The following is a 20,596-nucleotide window of genomic DNA, read 5'->3' on the forward strand; positions in this document are numbered from 1 at the left end:
TTTGGCTTATCAACAGGTGGTGATTTGACTTTTGTAAAGCATTATTTTTACTTGTTTTCATACATACATAATGTAATGTAAAATGGTAGAGATGGTAGATTCAGCTGTAAACCTAGATATGTTTTAAGAGTGTTCAGCCTTGCTTTAAACTTTGCAGTAGTTGAATCTAGCCAGCATGGCACAGTAAATGTGATTATACTGTAGGTCTTTAAGAGAGGTGAATTGGGCTTTGAGTTTAGTTTGCCTTAGTTTGAGATTAAAATTAATACAAAATCCACAGTGATCGTAAGCAATTCTGAAATTAAATTGACATCATGAAATACATAATAATGTTTTAAAAATAGATCTTTGGTTCTTTAGAGTAACAAATCTAGATTTCGGTTTTAACTTAGCAGCTGCCTTTAAAAATTTGCCCCTCCTCCCTCCATTATTGAAAAAGAGAGTGTTTTTGTTTCCCTTCTGAAGTTAACGTCCATCAGTTTGTTAAATCCTGTCTTAAGATCATCGTAATATGCTGGTTTTCTTTGAATTTGATGATAGACTTAAAAGATGTAAGTTATTATTTTTTACATTTACAAAACACTTTATATTGACCAAAACACTATGTGTATATATATGTATATTTATCCTCACAATTATTTGACGTGGAGGCACGGCAGGTGGTAGATAATAATTGAACCAGATTCAGGACCCAGAAATATTAGCTCCTAGTGTTGTTTCCATTGGTTCTATCTGAAGTAATTCTTGTTTTTAGTTTATCAAGTATTTTAAAATCTTATAAATAATGTTAGTGGAAGCTTTGTGAACTTTGTGTAAATATGAGTACCTTATTTATTTCACCACCATTAAGATGAAGTAGGAAGGATGGAGTTCTAAGGAAGATTGACAGATAACAAATAGCATATAAAAAGAAATGTAGAATTAAAGGTACAGTTATACACCACTGCAAACCTATTACAGTGGCCAAAACTGTGGAGCAGCAGGCGCTCTAATTCATTACTGATAGGAATGCACAATGGTACAGCCACTTTGGAAACCAGTTTAGTGGTTTGTTACAAAACTAAACAATATTCTTACAGTATGGTCCAGCAATCACACTCCTTGATATTTATCTGCAGGAACTGAAGACTTATATCTACACAAGGATATGTATAGTATTTTGTAATTGCCAAAACTTGGAAGCAAGGAAGATATCCCTCAGTAGCTTGAATGGATAAATAAACTGTGATACATCCAGACAATGGAATGTTATTTAAGGGTAAAGTGAGTTGAAATGTCAAGCAATGAAAAGCCATGGAGGAACCTTAAATGCATGTTACTAAGTGAAGGAAGCAAACCTGAAAAGACTTCATACTGTATGATTTCTCTTACATGACATCATGGTAAAGGCAAAACTATGGAGGAAGTAAAAAGATCACTGGTTTCCAGTAGTTGCAGGGGAAAGAGGAATGAATAGGGGGAGCACAGATGATTTTTAGGGCAGTGAAAATACTCTGCATGAAACTGTAATGATGGATGCATGTCATTATACATTTGTCCAAACCCACAGAATGTACACCACCAAAAGTAAACCCTAAAGTTAGCTGTGGCTTTGGGTGATGATGTGTCAATGTAGGTTCATCAGTTGTAACAATTGTACCCCTCTGGTGGGAGAAATTGATAATGGGGGAGGCATGCATATGTGGAGGCAGAGGGTATATGGGAAATCTCTGTACCTTTCTCTCACTTTTTCTGTGAACCTAAAACTACTCTTAAAAATAAAGTCTTAGCCCTGGCTTCTGTGGCTCAGTTGGTTACACGTTGTCCCTTGCAACTAAGGGTTGCAGTTCGATTCCAGATCAGGGCACATGCCCAGGTTGAGGGCTCGATCCCCTGTAGGGGGCATGTAGGAGGCAGCTGATTGATGTTTCTCTCTCACATTGATGTCTCTCCCTCTCTCTGTCTTTCTCTTCCTCTCTCTCTAAAAATCAATTAAAAAACAAACAAACTGTGAGCTCTGTGGGGATAGTCAGCCTGTCTATTGTTGTGCAACATTATATTCCTAGAGAATAGCACAGTACCCAACACCTAGAAGGTGCTCAAATATTTTATAAATAAATAAAAATAAAGTCTTAAAAAAACAACAATAACACTTCAACTTATGGGAAGTATCCTTAGCTTATCCAAACATCAGAGTAGGGGAAAAGAGAAGACATATCATTAACATACTATCAAAAGAAGCCAAGGTCAGAAAATAATTTGGGCAAGGCTTACTCAAACAATTTGTCCTTGGTTTAAAGAGATGGCACAGCCCTGGCTGGTATGGCTCAGTTGGTTGGAGAATTGTCCCACACACTGAAAGGTTGAAGGTTTGATTGCCAGTCAGAGCACATATGTAGGTTGCAGATTCAATTCCTGGTTGGGGTGCGTACAGGAGACAACTGATCAATGTTTTTCTTTCTATCTCTCTCTCCTTCTCTCTCTCTCTCCTCCCTCCCCCTTCTCTCTAAAATCAATAAGCATATCATTGGGTGAGGCTTAAAAAAAATAATAATAATACGACTACTAATTATAATAATAAAATAAAAAGAGATGGTACAGCAGTGTGGGACTTCTTGGTGAAGACAGCTGTTTTATATTGAGTGCCGTTTCCTTTATCCCATGCCTTCTTAATTTTCTATTACTTTTTGATGGAGTATATATTCTAGTACAACCTTTCTCAAATGGGGTCCTATGAGGGAAGTAAGGCCTATAGAAAATAATTTAAGTGAATATTTTCTCAGTTCTCCCAAGGATATAGTGCATGGTTAGAACCATTATAGATACATGGGAGAAAAGCTAATTCCTTTTGAAGAGTGGATATTTAGTGCATTAGGCCTAATTCTTTTGTAACCCCTCCCCCCAGCTGAGAAGAGCTACTTTAGTAAATTATTTAAAAACATACATAGAAAGTAAATTTTTGAGATCTTGCATGGTCAAAAAATCTTTATTTTACTGTAATATATAATTGATAGTTTGGCTGGGTATGGAATCCTAATTTAGAAGTAATTTTACTTCCAGTTTTGAAGGCATTACTTATATTTTTGTCCTGATTCTAGTATTATTGTTGATGTCACTATCTTATTTCATTTCTGATCTAGAGGAACTTGGTGATATGAATTTTGTGTAAAATGATCCTTTGAATACAGTTAATTTTTACTGGTGTTGCTTTGTGATTTGGCTTTCTTGGATCTGCAAGACAGTGGCTACTTGCTTATCTCACATTTTCATAGTGTCAAACACATTAGGTCATTGTCTTCATTCTGCTATTTTAACCTAGAACATTTCTAGATTTTACATGTTATCCAGTTTGATCCTTATAACAATGCCATAATATACATAATATTATTAGCATTTTAATAATATTAAAATGCATGAGGAAACACAGACCTAAAGAAATTAATTGCTCAATTAAATCTGGGTAAAATGGAACTAGGATTTGAACCCAGGGAGTTCAATTTCAAATCCTGCTTAATTAACCATTATCCTATAATGCCTTTTGTGGTATAATGTCCTTTATGCCTTGAGAAACAAGCACCACTGTATGAATTAATTATAATTATTTCTCTATTGTCTATAATTAATGCTAATTTATATTTCATGAAATGGAGATAAGCAAAAAGAAAAGAAAAAAAAAACCTTGTTGTGGTTGTTTAACCATAAACTTATTTTTATCATTAATTGATTTTGAAATCCCTTTGCCTACGAAAGAATATGTTATATACAGGAAGTCTAGTTTGTTTTTCTTTAAGTGCCCTTTCTGGTAAAGAGAAAGTCTTAGGTTATGTGGAATGCTGTTGTATATGAGTGAGTACTAGCCTTGAAGTGTATGCATAATGAAGAAGCAAACTGAGATCTTATCGTAAGGTACCTGTAGAAATGAACCACTAAGTTAGTTGTAACTGAATTAGTTGTTGTCCAGCTAAGTGGGTGCATTTCCAGGTTGTAAGAACTGTGATCAGAAAAATCAATCTGGGATATATAAAGAAAAAAACTAAGTGGGTGCATTTTCAGGTTGTAAGAACTGTGATCAGAAAAATCAATCTGGGACATATAAAGAAAAAAACTGACTAGAATTCTTTAACTTCAGTTAAGGTAAAGTAAGGTAAATGGATTTTAATATAACTAGGAAAGAATTTTTTGGAATTTTAAGATTAGCTATAGAGAGAAGACATAGTATGAAATTTTGGTATATGTACTTTCCTATTAGATTTGATACTGTGAAATCATATCAGTCACTTTGTTTTACTGTGATAATAAAGGTACATTTTTAATAGGAGTGTTTTAAGTGGAAAACTCATTGGTAGATTATACGTTATGAAATGTTTAAATGTAGTGAAGAACTGTAGCAGCTCACATTTGTTTCAAGGGAACATGTATTGGAGCATACAGAATTATTATGGTGTCTTTTTAAATCATCTTTGTTGATTGGTTTGGATTAACACTGTCTTAAATGACTCATATATCCCTGTTGGAGGTAAAACGTAAATGTTTATCCTCTGCTTTAGTTGTTGGAATCCATTAAAATTGTACTTGAAAGAATATCTTTCCTTATGAATACTTAATCATGGCTGAGGCAAGCAGTAGATTAGATATAAATCTAGAGGCTTCAGGAAGGATAAACAGTGTTATGTTTATATCTATTTTTGAAGTAAGCAAAAACTGCAAAGGAAAGAATCAGAAGAGGTGGGTAGTGTGGAGGATACTACAAAAACATAATGAATATGGAGAAAAGGGTTGCATTTCTGAGAAAGGAGGAGAAACTGATTTTATTACTTCATCCTGAATCTCTTATGTATTGATCTTACTTTGTTTTTCTAAAGCAGCAGTTCAGTGCAGGGCATTACTGGAAGGTAAAGCATTAGTGGAATAGCCTTTCTTATCAGGTCATTAAAAAAAAAAACAGCAGCATGGTTTAATGCCTTCTGCCAGTCTCTTTCCCTATCTGTTTATTGCTGATTTGACACCCCCTGGTCCTTCTCCTTTCCTGTTAAATGTGTGTGTCCTTTGTTTGTGCTGGTGGCTTTTGCTACATTTGGATGTGAGAGAAAAGCCTGTCACTGCCATACTGATATATAATTAGCCTTCTGGGTGAACATATACATTAAATAGACCTTCTAAGCCATGAAAGCAGAAAGCTCACAACAACGTAGATTTTCTTCCTGTACTGTCGTTTCTCCTGTTTTATTTCCTCCACGAATTGATGGCCGAAAGCTTGTCCGGAATGCTTCATTTGGAGGATACAATGAACTTTCTCCTTCGTTGCCAGGTTTGTTCTTTTAGTCTTACATTCTCTTCTTAATTCCTTACACAGTTTTCATTAAAATAAAGTAGACATTTTAATATCTTAAAGCTGCTTCGGTTTAAACAAAACAATTCTATTTGAAAGGTTAGGTTTTAGTAACTGCTGCTATAGTGCTTGGCTTTTCCATATTTTCTCTTATAGTCTCTTAAAGCTCAAACTTGAGAACTAATGATTCAGTGAAGTATGAATCTTTAATACTTATAGTATGAATTTTTGTTTTAATTATAGAAATAAATAGTATGTCCCTTTTATAAAATTAAAGCCAAACCCAAATATTTAATATTGATATATGTTTGGCTATTTTCAGCAGAACAGAAACTATACTAAAATTGATGTTTGGTTTAAATTTTAATAACTCAAGTCCTGGCTAAAGTTAAGTTTTCTGCCTAAGTATAATTTTTGAACTGACTTCCTTGTTGTTAGATGTGCTTGTGTGTGATTTGTTTTTGCTAAGAAATATTATGTTATTGTTAGAGTAATAGTTATTAAATGAAATTAGGTATTTGACAGCTGTGATTTAGACATTAAATAATTGGTCAATGAGAGGTAAATATAAATTGATCTTTTATTGTTTGAAAAAGATTTATTTTAGCAAATATTTGGATATATACTTTAAAATATAAACAGTACTTTTTCTTTTCAAAATTTTAAACTGCTACATAATTATATCTACTCTAAGTTATATTTTTCTTTTAAAATAAAAATATTATCTTAATAGTCATGAAAAAGAAATAGTAACTGAAACTGGTGCTTGCTTTAACCATTTATATATTTTTCTGACAGTTGTATTTTGTTAAATTTGAATTATATTTTCTATTTACACACTAACCTTTATTCTTGGCTTTTTGCAAATATTTATGTTGATGGATAGTATATTCAATCCTTTGTGATAGTGAAACATCTTGCCAAAGGTGTTACCTGGGCAATTAAATAAATTATTTTAAATTCACTGATTTATGTTTTTTTTCCAATAGTGTTTCTGAAAAGAATTAGAAACCATAGTCCTAAACTGTTGCCTAAGTAGTATAAGCTTTAAATAGCATACTTAATCCCTATTTAGTCTTCTTAGTGTAGCACGGTTACTATCATGCTTCTTTCTTACATTCTCAGGGTGGTGTAAATTTTAGTATTTGTCTTTGTGTGAAGTATTTGGCTTTGAAAATATACTGAATTTTTAAAATGTTAAATGCTCTATTTGCTTTTACAGTGTGACTTCCATTTCTGTCTCCTTGCTCTTTTTTTTTTTTTTAAGCCTTGCTGAAACATGTTCGCTGACCTTCTTGCCTCGAGTCTCGAATCAAGTGATCCTAATAAAAAATAGAAAAATTCACTTTTTAAAATTTGGTATTTACCTCATTAGGTAATTAAAGGCAGAATTGTTCGTTTTTCTTGTCAAAAAAATATATTGATGGTCATTCTGGATCAATTTGTTTCAATGGAAAAGTGAATGATTAGCTTTGTTTTCTAATTCTTGAAATAGAGAAAATCATATTTATAGGGATGCTTCCATATGCCACTTAATACAACCAGCCATGATAAAATGCTCTTTAAAATATGTTTTATTATATCAACTAAGAAGTAGAATGGAAATAAGTACTTTAAAAAGCAAACACTTTACAACCAATGGACACAGACATTAGGTTGGGGAAAGCAGAAGTGGGGTAGGAACGCGGAGGAGGGGATCAATAGGGGAAAAAATGGGGGAAATCTGTAATATTTTCAACAATTAAAAAAACTCATGGAATCATAGATTAAAAAAATTTTAAATAAAAGAAGTAGCTTTTGCCCTGGCCGGTTTGGCTCAGCGGTTAGAGCGTCTGCCTGCGGTCCAGAGAGACCCGGGTTTGGTTCCCGCTAAGGGCATGTACCTCGGTTGCAGTTTGTCCCCGACCCTGGTTGGTCGTGCAGGTGGCAGCCACTCGATGTGTCCCTTTCGCATCGATGTTTCTCTCTCTTCTCTTCCTCTCTCTCCCTCCCACTCTATCTGTACACAAATGTCCTCGGGTGAGGATTAAAAAAAAAAAAAAAGTAGCTTTTTATGTATTTTTTTTTATTTAAAAGTAAAAAATAAAGTTCTTGGTCACTTTATTGTGAAAAAATTTTTTATATGCATTTGTTTTTTTATCTGACATGTAAAGATAACTTTATCTTACTATGAGCATAACCTTTTTTCATTTTAGTTTTCCTTAGGAAAATATTTTTTGAATTTATTTTTTGTCATTTCTACCTTAAGAAATACATTTGGTGTGGCCTTTTTCTTTATAATGAACTATAATATAGAAATGGTATCTCTTGCCCAATATACTCAGTAATACTATAGTACAGTTTTTTTTTTTTTAAGTTTATATTCACTTATCTGTCTCTTTATCTCAGGTATAACTTCTAGATGTGATCATTGGATCAGTCTCTAGAATAGTACCAACCAATTGGAGTAAATAAACTTTGAGCAAAGAAATCATTTATAGACAAACTATTAGCTTTAGTACACAGATAGGTTTCTTTTGTGTATTTTTATTTCTCAGAGATTTTTTTATGTCTTGTGCAATTTTTTAATTCTTGGCTGTTCAACATAGTTCATATTAGTATAGCAATTTTTTATTATATGCATATAATCTTAGTTTAACAAGACTTGAGCAGCATAAAACTTGCTTTATTACATATTTTATATATGTTATATATTATATCTAAATATTAATGAACCACATTTATTTCTGAAGTATAAAAAAAGGTTATACCTTATCAATGGTAATAGCACTTATATTCTATTAAGAAATGAAAAGTTAAGGACAGAGTGCTAATTTACTCAGGACTGATATCCCATTGGATTAGTAGGAGAAAATAAACTCTGTATTCTACTACATTATTAAAAAATATCTTTATGACCACAGATTTAGGGAAGACTTTCTTAAGACCAAAAAGCACTAACTTTTAAAGAACAAGATTGCTAGATTTGACTACATTAAAAATTAACAGTTGTTCATTGAAAGAAACCATGTAGAGAATAAAAAGACAAGCTACAGAATGGAGAGATAATTTGTAATGAGTATAGCTAATGAAGGACCAGTAGAATATATCAAGAATTTCTACATAATTCAATAAGAAAAGATAGACAATGAGTTTTTTAAATGCATGAAGGATCTGAAGAGGTTCTTCACAAAGAAAACATTTAGATATCTAAGTAACATGTGAGAAAGTGCTCAACATCATTAGTAATCAGGGACATGAAAACTAAAACCTCATTGATTATATGATTCTATACATACCCGACAGATTGACCAAAAATATTTAAAATTTATCAATATTGATTTTACCGTGGATATGGAGAAAGGAGAGCTCTTACACAGTTAGTGGTAAACAATTTGGTATCCTTGAAGTTGAGGGATACACACATACACTATAACCCAGGAATTCTGCTAAGTTTAAAACTTAGAAAAACTCATGGATATATATATCTACCAGGATACATTTCCAAGAATATTTTTAGTACCATTATTCGTAAGGGACAAACTAGGAACAACCCAAATGTCTATCAACAATAGATGGGTAAATAGTGATACCATCATGCAGTGGGATTCTAATTAGCAATTAAAATAAATGAAATACCTGCTGAGACATGCTGGTAAAAAATGATTGTAGAAGTCAGGATAGTTACTTTTGAGGAGAAGCATAGATTGTGATCCAGAATGGTGCTACTGGTCCTGGCCGGGTAGCTCAGTTGGTTGGGATATTGTTCCTTACACCAAAAAGTTTGTGGGTTCAGTTATTGTTAGGGCACATACATAGGTTGTGGTTTTGATCCCAAAGGTACATACAGGAGGCAACCAACCGATGGATGTTTCTCTCTCCCCTCTCCCTTCCTCCCTCCCTCCCTTTCTCTAAAATCAATAAGCATCTCCTCAGGTGAGGGGGAAAAAAAAAACCCAACAATTGTACTACTAGGGGGGAATTTTATGGGATGCTGACAATTCTCTTTCTTGACCTGGGTGGTGGTTAGGCAAATATTAACTGTATACATTAAATTTTACATTTATATTTTATGCATTTTTGTGAAGGTGTGCTATATTGAACATATTTAAAAACTATTACAAGTAAAAGTTGAGTCCACTTTTATTAATTTTGGGATCAACATTCAAATTTTTGTATTTGAAAGGATGAATAAGGATTAGATGCTTCTTTTCAGGAACTCACAGTCAAGTATGGAACATTTACATGAAAACAAGTAATTCAAGTATGTTGTGATAATATGTACGAAGTGTTGTGTGTCTCAGAGAAGGGGACAGCTAACTATCCCTACACAATGAATGCAAGGCTTCGGAGAAGATGTGGCCTTGGGTCTTTAGAGGCACCCTGGCATTCTAGAAACACTATGAATTTCAGTTAGACAGCCTAAGCTTGACTCAGCTCAGCTACTGTCACTTATTAATATTAATCAAGTAACTTAATTTCTGTGAGCCTCGGTTTTTTTCAATTATATAAAATATAGTTAATTTGGGGGGTTTTGTGGCATTGTTTTAAAGATTAGAAAGTAAGTAAAGCATGTAACAGAGTACAAGTATCCTTACAAATGAATATTGGTTACTTTATTGTTTTCATTAATATTATTATGTTAATTATTATCATTATCATCACTGTTGATGAGTGAATCAGAATGAGCAAGGTACAGGATAGGTTATATAGACTATGTGAGAAAGAATGTCAAAGCAAGAGAGGTCTTAATAAGCTGGAAGAATAGAGAAGGATATCTGAGGTTTTATTTATTTTTTATTGGGCATAACATATAGTTAATCGCACAGCTTTTTAAATTTTTAGTTATGTATAGACATGTATAACTACTTCCCAATTCCCAGAACATTCTCTCATGCCCCTCCTAGTCAGTTCCTCCTTCAACACAGGTAAACCACTATTCCAATATCTAATCTAGGTTAGATTTGCCAGTTCTGAATTTTATATAAATGGAATCATCCAGGCCTGGCCAGTGTGGCTTAGTGGACTGAGCATTGTCCCATGGACTGAGAGGTCCCAGTTCGATTCCTGGTCAGGGCACATGCCCTGGTTGAGGTCTCAGTCCCCAGTAGGAGGCTTGCAGGAAGGAGGTAGCCGATCGATGTTTCTCTCTCACATCAATGTTTCTCTCTCTCTAAAGAATCAACAAAAACATATTTTAAATAAATAAATACATGGAATCATCCAGTATGTGCATTTTTTGGTGGATTGAAGTGGCTTCTTTCACTCAGTATTATGTCTGTTGTTTTGTATAGTAGTAATTGGTTCTATTCTATGGCTGTGTGACATTCCAATGTGTAAATATAATATATTAATTTATCCTACTATTAATAGCCATTTATATCAGGTCTAGATTTGGGCTATTATGAATAATTAATATTAATATTACTTATAAACAGTACTACTATGAACATTTTTGTACCTGTCTTTTGGTGAACATGCACACTCATTTCTGTTGGGTAGATCTAGGATCAGAACTACTGTATGTTAGAATATGTACACATTCAGCTTTAGTAGATCCTATCAACAGTTTTACAAAGTGGTTATACTCCCTTATACTCCCACCACTAGTGAGTAGAGTTCTAGTTACTCCACATTCTTACCTGTACTTGAATGGTGTTAGTTCTTTTAATTTTAGCTATTTTGATGAAGAGGATAGTAGAAAAGGAAGTACCTACCTAAAGTTACTAACAGGCAAACTTGGTGCGAAGTTGTGATCTGAAACTATTCTGTATTATTGATACTGGTCAATAATGTGTTGTAGGCTTTAGGATTTTATCTGTACCACTTTGTTTTTTTGTTTGTTTGTTTTTTTAATAAAGCAGCTATTTTAAAGTAATTTTGAGTTTCCACACATGGTAGAAAATAAAAAGCTTAAGGAGTATTGTGGCAGAGCTCTTTTGGCTTCTAATAAATATAAATATTTCTGTGACTGGCTTTTAAAGATAAAGATTATTTTGAATGTTTTTTAGGAAACCAACTTTATCCAGTCTAAAGAAAGTCCCTAGTGTGACACTTTGTTTTGCTTACCTTGGAATTACCCTTGAAAACTTAGTGTACAATATAACAATATTTTCTTTTTAAGGTTTTGAAATAGTTTTAATATGTTCATTGTATTTTATGCCGGTAATCTACTTATTTGCCCTTAGTTGAAACTCAGTATTTGACCAGACTCAGAAAGCATTTTTGCTTTATCCCTCTATAATTTTATAAGACTTGAAAGTCATCAGGGCCAGCTTTTCAAATAATGATGTGATTTACAAGTTTGAGGTATAGAGAATTTTTTAAAGTATGATTTGTTTATTGGTTTGGACAGATAATATACAACCTGGGTTTATGAATGTCCTTTTCCAACAATTGACATTTTCTATAGGATATATTTGCATGTTAAGAAAAAGTTTATTTAGACTAATAACTTCTACTTTTATTTTAATTTTACTTTTGTTTTTGTAATATTATGTGAATGTAGACACAGTGAAGTGTATTTTTTAATCTGATAAATGGATTTGTCTAGATTCAGCTGAATACAAAACTTCACCAAATAAATTGAAGTAAATCTGTTTTTGTGAGAATAACATCATTTTTTTATTTACAATATGTACTTTTAGAAAATCTTTGTGCTCTTGTACATATATTTAGAAGTACTTTACATTAGCTTATTAGTATTATGAATTACTTATTACAAATATTTATGACTGAATAAATATTTTAGAATTTTAACACTAAATTATATAAGTTTGGTTTGCTTTACACTAAAGATTCAAATTCTGATAAGTTTTTATTTAAAATTCTATGTTGCATTAATGAAATAGGTTTTTTTCCCCTTTGGATTGGGATTGAGTGATCATTTTCTTTACTGGGAGGTAGTTCCCTCTATATATTACAGAAAAAATTCAATAAAATCTCTGAGTTAGGAAAATGGAATGGATTTGTTTTTAGCTGATATAAACCAAGTACAGAATAAATTATATCATTGATATGCTAAAAATGATTTTTTAAGTGCTGGGCTATGAATAAGTATATACATATTTTAAATATAGGCTTTTATTGGATTCAGAACAAATAATTTTAGGGAGGAGTTAATATTACTTACCCTGAGAAGTAGAAAGAACTTCATAAAAATGAGTAGTGCTCCTTCATGCCTGACACATAAATCTCAGTATTAACATTTCTCTAATTATACTCATATAACATCAATTTAACTGCTTTTGACTAGTGTTATACTAACGTGCTACATGATTGCAGGGAAGTATGCATGTTTATCCCAGTACACTCATATATTTTAGATTCATCCTTTTACAATATATATAGCAATAGTCAGTGACAATGATAATAAGTGCTAACATTAATTGAATGTATACTGTAGTGCAGAATACTGTGCTGAGTGCTTTCTGTACGTTCTCATTTAATTCTCACAATAAGCCCATTGTTAGATTTGTTTAAGTCTGTTTCTCAATCCAGATTTATTGTCCTGGTCATCTTTTATCACCAATTATGGAATTGTTTTCCAGTTTGCCAAGAGGTGTGAAAAGTATGTTAGATTGGTTTTATTGGGATTCTTTGTTAGGAAACAGCTCACTAGAAGAATCAAAGCTCTGTGAAGCCTGAATTTATGCAAAGTGCTCTAGGAGCTGAGAAAAGAGGTATTTAGCTTGATGTTGGTGGGTTCAGAGAAAGACTTCAGTGCCTCTGAAAGCCTTAACTTACTCTAAGGAGTTATTATACTAGAAATCTTTAAACTTACAATAGTTTAAAACTGTTTGTTCAGCCTAGGCTTCTTGTAATGTATATTTTAAATTGAATGACTTATCTGCATTTGCTTTTTAGTGCAAGTAGTAATACTGATGTAACCACAATGTTTTTAAAGGTTTTGAAAGAGGAAGGGAAGACATTTCTCAAAATAAAGATGACTCTTCACTTTCTATGTCAAAGAGCAAGGTAAGCATATTGTTGTCCCCAAATATACGATTATAATATTTTTCTAATATTTAAGATAAGGGAACTAACACTATAATGCTATCAAATCTTATGAGATGTTCTTATGTTGGTGTATCTAAACCATGTAGTATGTATGTAAAAAGGAAAGTTTCACTGAGCTGATTTAATGCCATTGTTTACTTGCAAATATAGTGTATTAGTAATCAGTATTCTCTAGAGTTATATTGTTTTTGGTATAGCTTCTACAGTAATATTTCTCAAACTGAAGTCTGAAAGTTCCATTTGGAGAAACTATCAGGGTTTATGGTTTTTTAAAAATCCTCTTACGTATTTGGAGTTCATTTGAATGACAATCAAAATGTGTACATTTTACGAAGGTCTAAGGATCTCAAAGTTTTCCTTTTAACTCTTACTGAACACTATCTTAATAATGAGAATCAAGATTCAAACTCATTTTTTGACTCCAAAGCAATGCTGTCCAGCAAAGCTTTCTGAATGACAGAAATGTTCTATATCTGAGCTGTATAATATGGTAATCACTAGTCATATGTGGCTATTAAGCACTTGAGATGTGGCTAATGTAGCTGAGAAACTGAACTTCTAATTTTATTTCATTTTAATTAATTTACATTTAAAGAGTCATGTATGACTAGGTGCCATTGTACTCAAAGGGCAGTTCCAAAACACACTGGCTGGGTGTAACTTTAGGAATTTAGTTATTTAATCTCTTGGTCTTAATTTCCTTATTAGCAAAAGGGGATACTAGTACTGTCTCATGGGGTTGGTTTGAGGATTAAATAGGTAGTATATATGAAGTGTTTAGCATAGTAATTGGTAAAAAGTAAACCGCCATTAATTTTCATTAACCTTTTAGCTGATACTATTAGTATTTGTCATTTAATAGTACCTAAGAAGTACGTTATACTATACATTTTCCTATTAAACTGTAGAAAATAGAAACTTCACATTGTAGATTAATTTATTGATTAGTTTTTATTTTTTTGGTTTTGTAGATTTAAGGTGAATTATTTTTGTTTTTATTTCTTTATTATATTTTATTCCCTTAACATGGATTAGTTTTTAAATCCAAATACTATACTATGTGGAAAATCAGTATTTGAAAATCACAGCAATAAGTGGGAATAATGTCACAAGCTTGAACATTAATATTTTTATTCCATATGTGTAGAATAAATGAAGGTTTTAATTATTATTATTATTATTTTGCTAATGTCTATGTGATTTTAGTCTGAATCTAAACTTTATAATGGCTCGGAGAAGGACAGTTCAGCTTCAAGCAAGCTCACAAAGAAAGAATCTCTCAAGGTTAGTTTCCACAGTTATTCATAACTAACATTAAGCTAATGAGATAAAGAAATGAATGTGTCTTCTTGAAAGAAGAAAAAAGAATCCAGACAGTCACAAATAAAAAATACCAATATTTGTATGACACTCTGGAGTCATCTGAAAAGGCTGCATAATGACTATCCCAGAGCTCTTCCAGGCCTCAGCTGGCCACTGCTGGGGCCAAGGACTAGATACCTCTGCAGAGCTGCACTCAGGTCAGGCACATCACTGTGTGGTGGGATAGCTGATGGGAAGCTCTGGTGTCCTTTGAAATTCAAGTTTACTAACCTCTGGGTCGTGGGCTGAATTTGGCCCATGGCTAAACTATACAGTAAGTCCTCATTTAACATTGTCAATAGAACTGTGGTGAAATGGTAAAACCAGTTTTACCATAGGCTAATTAATATAAACGAGTTAAATTCCTGCAGCATCTCATCACTATTATAACAAAACAATGTTGAACAAGACGTTACTTGAGGACTTGCTGTATCTTGTTTGACCTACACAGTGTTTTAAAAATTCAACTATTACAAATTCAGATTTCCATCTTCTCTTAAGAAATGAGCAATATGGGGCCTGCCTTCCAGATTGGCTACAGATCCTGGAACCTAAGGAACACATGCTTTCTACTTGACTGATTGCTGCATAGTCTGTCTTAGCTCTTTTCCCCCCATATCTGATCTTGTATTCATTTGCATTTGCAATTTCATATTAAATCTACTTTTTATTCAGACATACATGATAATAAAGACCAAAAGTCGACAGTTTGGCTGTAGAATTATTAAAATTTTGTTATTTGTATGCAGTTTTTTTACCATTAAGTAAAACTAGGAAGATTTTGTGGTGTAGTTGAAAAATATCATATCACTGATAGGTTACCACCACTCTTCTCCCACTCGTGTAATAACAACAAAGCAATCCACTGCTACTTTCCCAGATTATCTCAGAACTGACTTAATTATTTATATTTTACATATTAGTGTCAGGAAAGAGAAAAATTGCCAGTTGTAAACAGTTGCAGCATTGTTCATAATATGGAAAAACTGCTAGCAGGGTAAATTTTCATCAGTATGAGAATATATTAAGAAAAATTTTAGAAGCAATATAGCATGGTGGTTAAGAGCACCATGTTAGAGCCAGTCCACCTCTGTTTGAATCCTACCTCCATGACTTAGTAGCTATTTGATCCTGGGCAAGTTACTGTCTGTGTCTCAGCTTTCTCTTTTGCAAAATAAGGATACTACTAATAGTCCTCCTTCCCAAGATTATTGTCAAGATTAAATGAGGTAATACATGTAAAGGGCTTAGAACTGTGACTGGTACACAGAATGTATCCAGTAAATGTTAGCTCTTATTGTTGTTTATACTGGGAATTCTGTATAGCAGTGGGAAAAATGAGGTGGACATGGAAGCACTCCAAAAAATAATGAATGGGAGAACAAATTTTAATGTGTTTAAAAACTCCAAAACAAACACAGAAGCTATCTATTTTTATAGGTTGTATACATAGAAAAGGCCTGAAAGGATAGTGTTTTCAAAATGGTTAACTAGTCAATTCTGTGGATTGGAATAGAATAGGGTATAATAAAGATGGTCTTTTAGCTTTATTTGTGTTGTTTAAATTTTTTAACATGATACTGTATTTATGTATTATTGTGTAAATTTATAAAGGTAAAATTCTTTAAAAAGATATGGAGAACTGGACTAGTGATCAGAAAACTTAGATCTTAACCTTACATCTCTAAAAATTTCTACCAATTCTTAAAAAAAATAAAACAGAAAAAAATAGTTTTTTTTAATCTTAAGATGCTAGAATTCTAAGAGAGGTTTAGAATTTTATATTCTACATTCTATAGACCTAAAAATTTTGAAAAGAAATTGCCCATTTTGAATGACTTTTCCATTTCTATAAAATAGGTACAAAAGAAAAATTACCGAGAAGAAAAGAAAAGAGCCACAAAGGAGTTACTCAGTTCAATCACAGATCCTTCTGTTATTGTTATGGCTGATTGGTTGAAGGTCAGTTTGTATTGAATCTTGAATTCTCATTGCTGGATGTTTACCTATTGGAATAAGAAAGCCCAGAGTGCACTAAAGCAAGCCTGCAAGACATAAATAACTACTAAGATGATTGTTGTTCACTGACAAACTGTTAATTGTATCCCAGAGGTTCTCTGTTCCGATCTTAATAGGGAGAAGGAACCTTAATGTTGTCTCTCTTGACAACACCATCAAATATGTATAGCAGTTCTTTTTAAAAGGCTTTTTGATTTGTGCAACATTATATAGTCTAATCAATATTCTGTAAAGAAATATTTTGCTTGCTTTTAAGATTATTTAGTATTATTATAGACTTGGTATATGCATTATTGAGAAGATATGATACAAAATTCATATAAAAATTATCATTTGAAAAGGGTTCGTTTTCAGAGAAATGTATGTATTGCTGTTTCCATGCCTTATTATTCTTTTGGCCTCTCATTCCTACTTACTTTGATTTCCTTTTTTGTCATCTCAGTTACTCTAATTAGTTTTTTATTCTTATCTGAAGGATATTTGATAGTAATCTTTCAGACTAAGGCTAACTTTGAAAATGATCCTGTAAGACCCTAAAAATCACCCCAGCCCTGAAAGCTTTTCACTCCCCCGAAGAGTTGGTACAATCTTTAACCTAAAATCTTTATAAAAATCTGTCACTGACGTTCTCTTACTAACATAGGAGTCTAGTGATGGTTTCCCTGATAGTTCAAGTAATACTAGGATTGTCTTCAATGTTGTGCTAAAAACACCTTCTAATTTTGGCTCTACTTAGAAGAATTTAATCTCCAAATCTCACTCACGTTTTTGTTTTTGTTTTTTTATCCTCACCTGAGGACATTTTTCCATTTTTTGTTCAGGTAGAGTGGGAAGGAGAGAAAGGAAGAGAGAGAGAGAGAGAGAGAGAGAGAGAGAGAGAGAAACATTGACATGAAAGGGACACATTGAGTGGCCACCACCCTCACGACCAACCAGGGCTGGGGATGAACTGCAACTGAGGTACGCGCCCTTAGCGGGAACTGAACCCAGGTCTCTCTGGATCCAAGGCCGACGCTCTAACCACTGAGCCAAACCAGCCAGGGCTCACTCACGTTTTTCAGGACTAAACCTACTCTTGTTTTTTTGACATTGAATTTCCCCAGCCAACTCCCCAAAACTCCCCAACACATCCCCTGGCTGACTTTCTAAATCTTACCTTTATCCTGATCATTTGCCATTCATGTTCTACTCTCACATCTTCGAGATCTAGAATCTTATCTCAGAATAACTATTACCTTTCCATCTCTTTTACATATACACATACTTTTTCTTAAAGATTTTTTCTTTTTTTCATTCCTGGTTCCAAAGCGCGCCACCCCGCCCTCTAAATTTTTCTTGTTTAGAGTTACTATGGTATACCTATTTGGGGAGTTTGGGTACTCTGTATTTATTTCATAATTCATATAAGTGCATTGAGAGAAATGTTTTACAGTAAATAAAATTAAGGATAAGTCCTAGTTTTTAATCGCAATATTATATTAGCATCCTTTTCAGTATTGTGCATGCAGTCAGTGACTTGTATAGAAACACTTTTAATGGGTTTAAGTAATAGAATAGGAAAAGCTAGCTATAGACTTATTTTTGACATTGAATTAAACCCTAGGATTAGGAACATTTTATAAGACTAGAGAGAGATTTATGTAATTCATGTTTTAAAATTTACTAAGAAATTTATATGGCACACTTTATGTAATTACTAACAATGGAGTAATTTAGAGAAGGTGATTTTAGGGCTAGAAGGATGTCTTTTCCTCTTTCTACCGCTCACTGAATATTTAGGGGACTCCTGGTGTGTGCTAGCAGTGTTTTCAGTAATCTTGATGTAGTGGTAAGGTGTAAGATCATAAAGGTAGAATAATCTTATACTCACTGGAATCAATTATTATTGTTATAGATGCTAAGAGGAGAATCTCAGCATCAGAAAGGATATTTTAATAGTTCCTGACCTGACCTAGAAGGTTAGGAAAACCACTCTACTTGGTACAGTATTTTTAAATTGGTGACCCAGTCTTCCCCGGGAATTTAAGATCCCCAGAAGCATGAGTCATGCTATTTTTATGTTAATTATTAGTACTTGCCATTTAGTAGCTTTTAGAAAAAATATCTATTGACTCTAACATGTACATTTTATGGAAATTTTAGATTAAAATATCCTATTTGCCATTATTCAGTTTATATCTTGTGGAGCAGAAACAGAAAAACAGAGCTTTATTTCTTAAAATTATTTTTTGTAGATTCGTGGTACTCTAAAGAGCTGGACCAAGTTGTGGTGTGTGTTGAAACCCGGGGTGCTACTGATCTATAAAACCCAAAAAAATGGTCAGTGGGTAGGAACAGTCCTTCTGAATGCCTGTGAAATCATTGAGCGTCCATCAAAAAAGGATGGCTTCTGTTTCAAACTTTTTCATCCTTTGGAGCAGTCTATTTGGGCAGTGAAGGTAAGTACTTGTTATATAGATGAAAGGTAAAGATGACAGTCTGTGAGTAGAACTGAGACAAATCAATTAACCTAATGATTAATGTTTGCTGTTCTCTGCCAGCACTTATAAATTTATTTCTGTTTTCAAGGGCATTATTCCTCTTTCTCTACCTACAATTAAATGTGTACCAACTGTCCTTGTTACCTTTAAGATCTAACTTAAAAATGTCTCCAGAAAATGTTTTTCTAACTTATATTGTACCTTATTTTCTCTTTGGTATGGGGATTCAGTTTGTGCTGTCTTTTAAATTTTGTAATTAATAATTTTGCTTTGTAATATTGTATTTATTGTGTTTTTCTCTTTATTAAAACTGTAAGATCTCAAAGAACAGAAGCTGCCATTTATTTTTGTGTTTTTTCCTGTAATGATGTGAATATGTGATGAGAAGAAGCCTATAAGCAATCACAATCTTACTTACTCTTGAGAGACAACTTCCTTTGAAGATGGAGCTCTAATGCTTTGTAGTTAAATAGCATTACTGTGAAACTTAATCAAGAAAATAGAAATGCCTTGTTTGATTAACTATCAAGAAATTCTACAGACAGTAGACGTGCAGCACACACTAACTGAATAAATGAATCTATTTAAGTTTTTACAAAGCCATCACTGTTTTAATTTGAAAGGTCAGTTACACTTGAATAAAGGGCTTTGAAGTCCTTTAAGGAAAACCACCTAGTTGAGATTATGTCTAAGTAAAACTAGCTTCAGCTTTTAAGTATTTTTGGTATTGCTTAATTAGACAATATACATATACCTAGGAAAAAACCTGGACTTTGTACCTTTATTTCAGTAGTCTGGAGTCAGGAATAAATTTATGGTTACAGAGTTAGTTCCATTCTGGAATTAGATACTTCCCATAGGGAAAAGAATTAAACCCGTGTAACCTATTGTATTTATATATCATGTGATTCTCAAGAGAAAAAAAAAATCCTTTTAAAACCTTTCATATATATAGCATTTATTCTTTACTACTACTCTTAGGAATTGTAAGAATTATAATGAGATTTTAGAGCATTAGAAATATTTTTAGCCCCAGCTGGGTAGCGTAGTTGATTAGAGCATCGTCCCTTATACAAGGTTGTGGGTTTGATCTCCGTCAGGACACATACAAGAAGCAACCAATGAATGCATCAATAAGTGGAACAGCAAATCGATATTTCTCTCTCTCCCTCTCTCCCTTCCTCTCTTGCTGTAAAATCAATAAATAAAAATAAATTTTAATGCTAAGTTTATTTAATTCCAAATATTTGTGGGAGGGAAATTTGTACAATTACATGAGCATCAGAATATTTTCCACAAGCAAAACCTGCCTAGGACGTTGTTTAAATAGTTTTAAAGCCAACGTCTGTGGTTAGGAAAAAATAATGTTTATGAGTTCTTACTTTGTGTCAGGGACTCGAGCATTTTACATGGAATCTTTTTTTAATTG

At 32.9% G+C, this 20,596-nt stretch overlaps 1 protein-coding gene across 18 annotated transcripts in view; it reads left to right on the plus strand.

Annotated features, from left to right (window-relative positions):
- OSBPL8 (oxysterol binding protein like 8) overlaps window positions 1–20,596 on the plus strand; it is a 152,024-nt gene that overhangs the window by 91,936 nt on the left and 39,492 nt on the right. For 17 of the 18 annotated variants that reach the window (XR_004958357.1, XM_036252585.1, XM_036252589.1 and 14 more), the window contains 4 exons: window positions 13,194–13,264; window positions 14,513–14,590; window positions 16,529–16,630; window positions 18,922–19,125. Coding sequence is in view for 17 of the 18 variants with exons in the window: in XM_036252585.1 (XP_036108478.1) it covers window positions 13,194–13,264; window positions 14,513–14,590; window positions 16,529–16,630; window positions 18,922–19,125 (455 nt within the window). In the remaining variant the exon portion in view is untranslated. Of the gene's footprint in view, window positions 1–4,959; window positions 5,288–13,193; window positions 13,265–14,512; window positions 14,591–16,528; window positions 16,631–18,921; window positions 19,126–20,596 lie in introns of those variants that run through there. The other variant, XM_036252594.1, reaches the window with a different exon arrangement.

Source organism: Molossus molossus, unplaced genomic scaffold (assembly GCF_014108415.1).
Source record: "Molossus molossus isolate mMolMol1 unplaced genomic scaffold, mMolMol1.p scaffold_m16_p_10, whole genome shotgun sequence".
In the NCBI taxonomy this organism is placed as follows: Eukaryota; Metazoa; Chordata; class Mammalia; order Chiroptera; family Molossidae; genus Molossus; species Molossus molossus.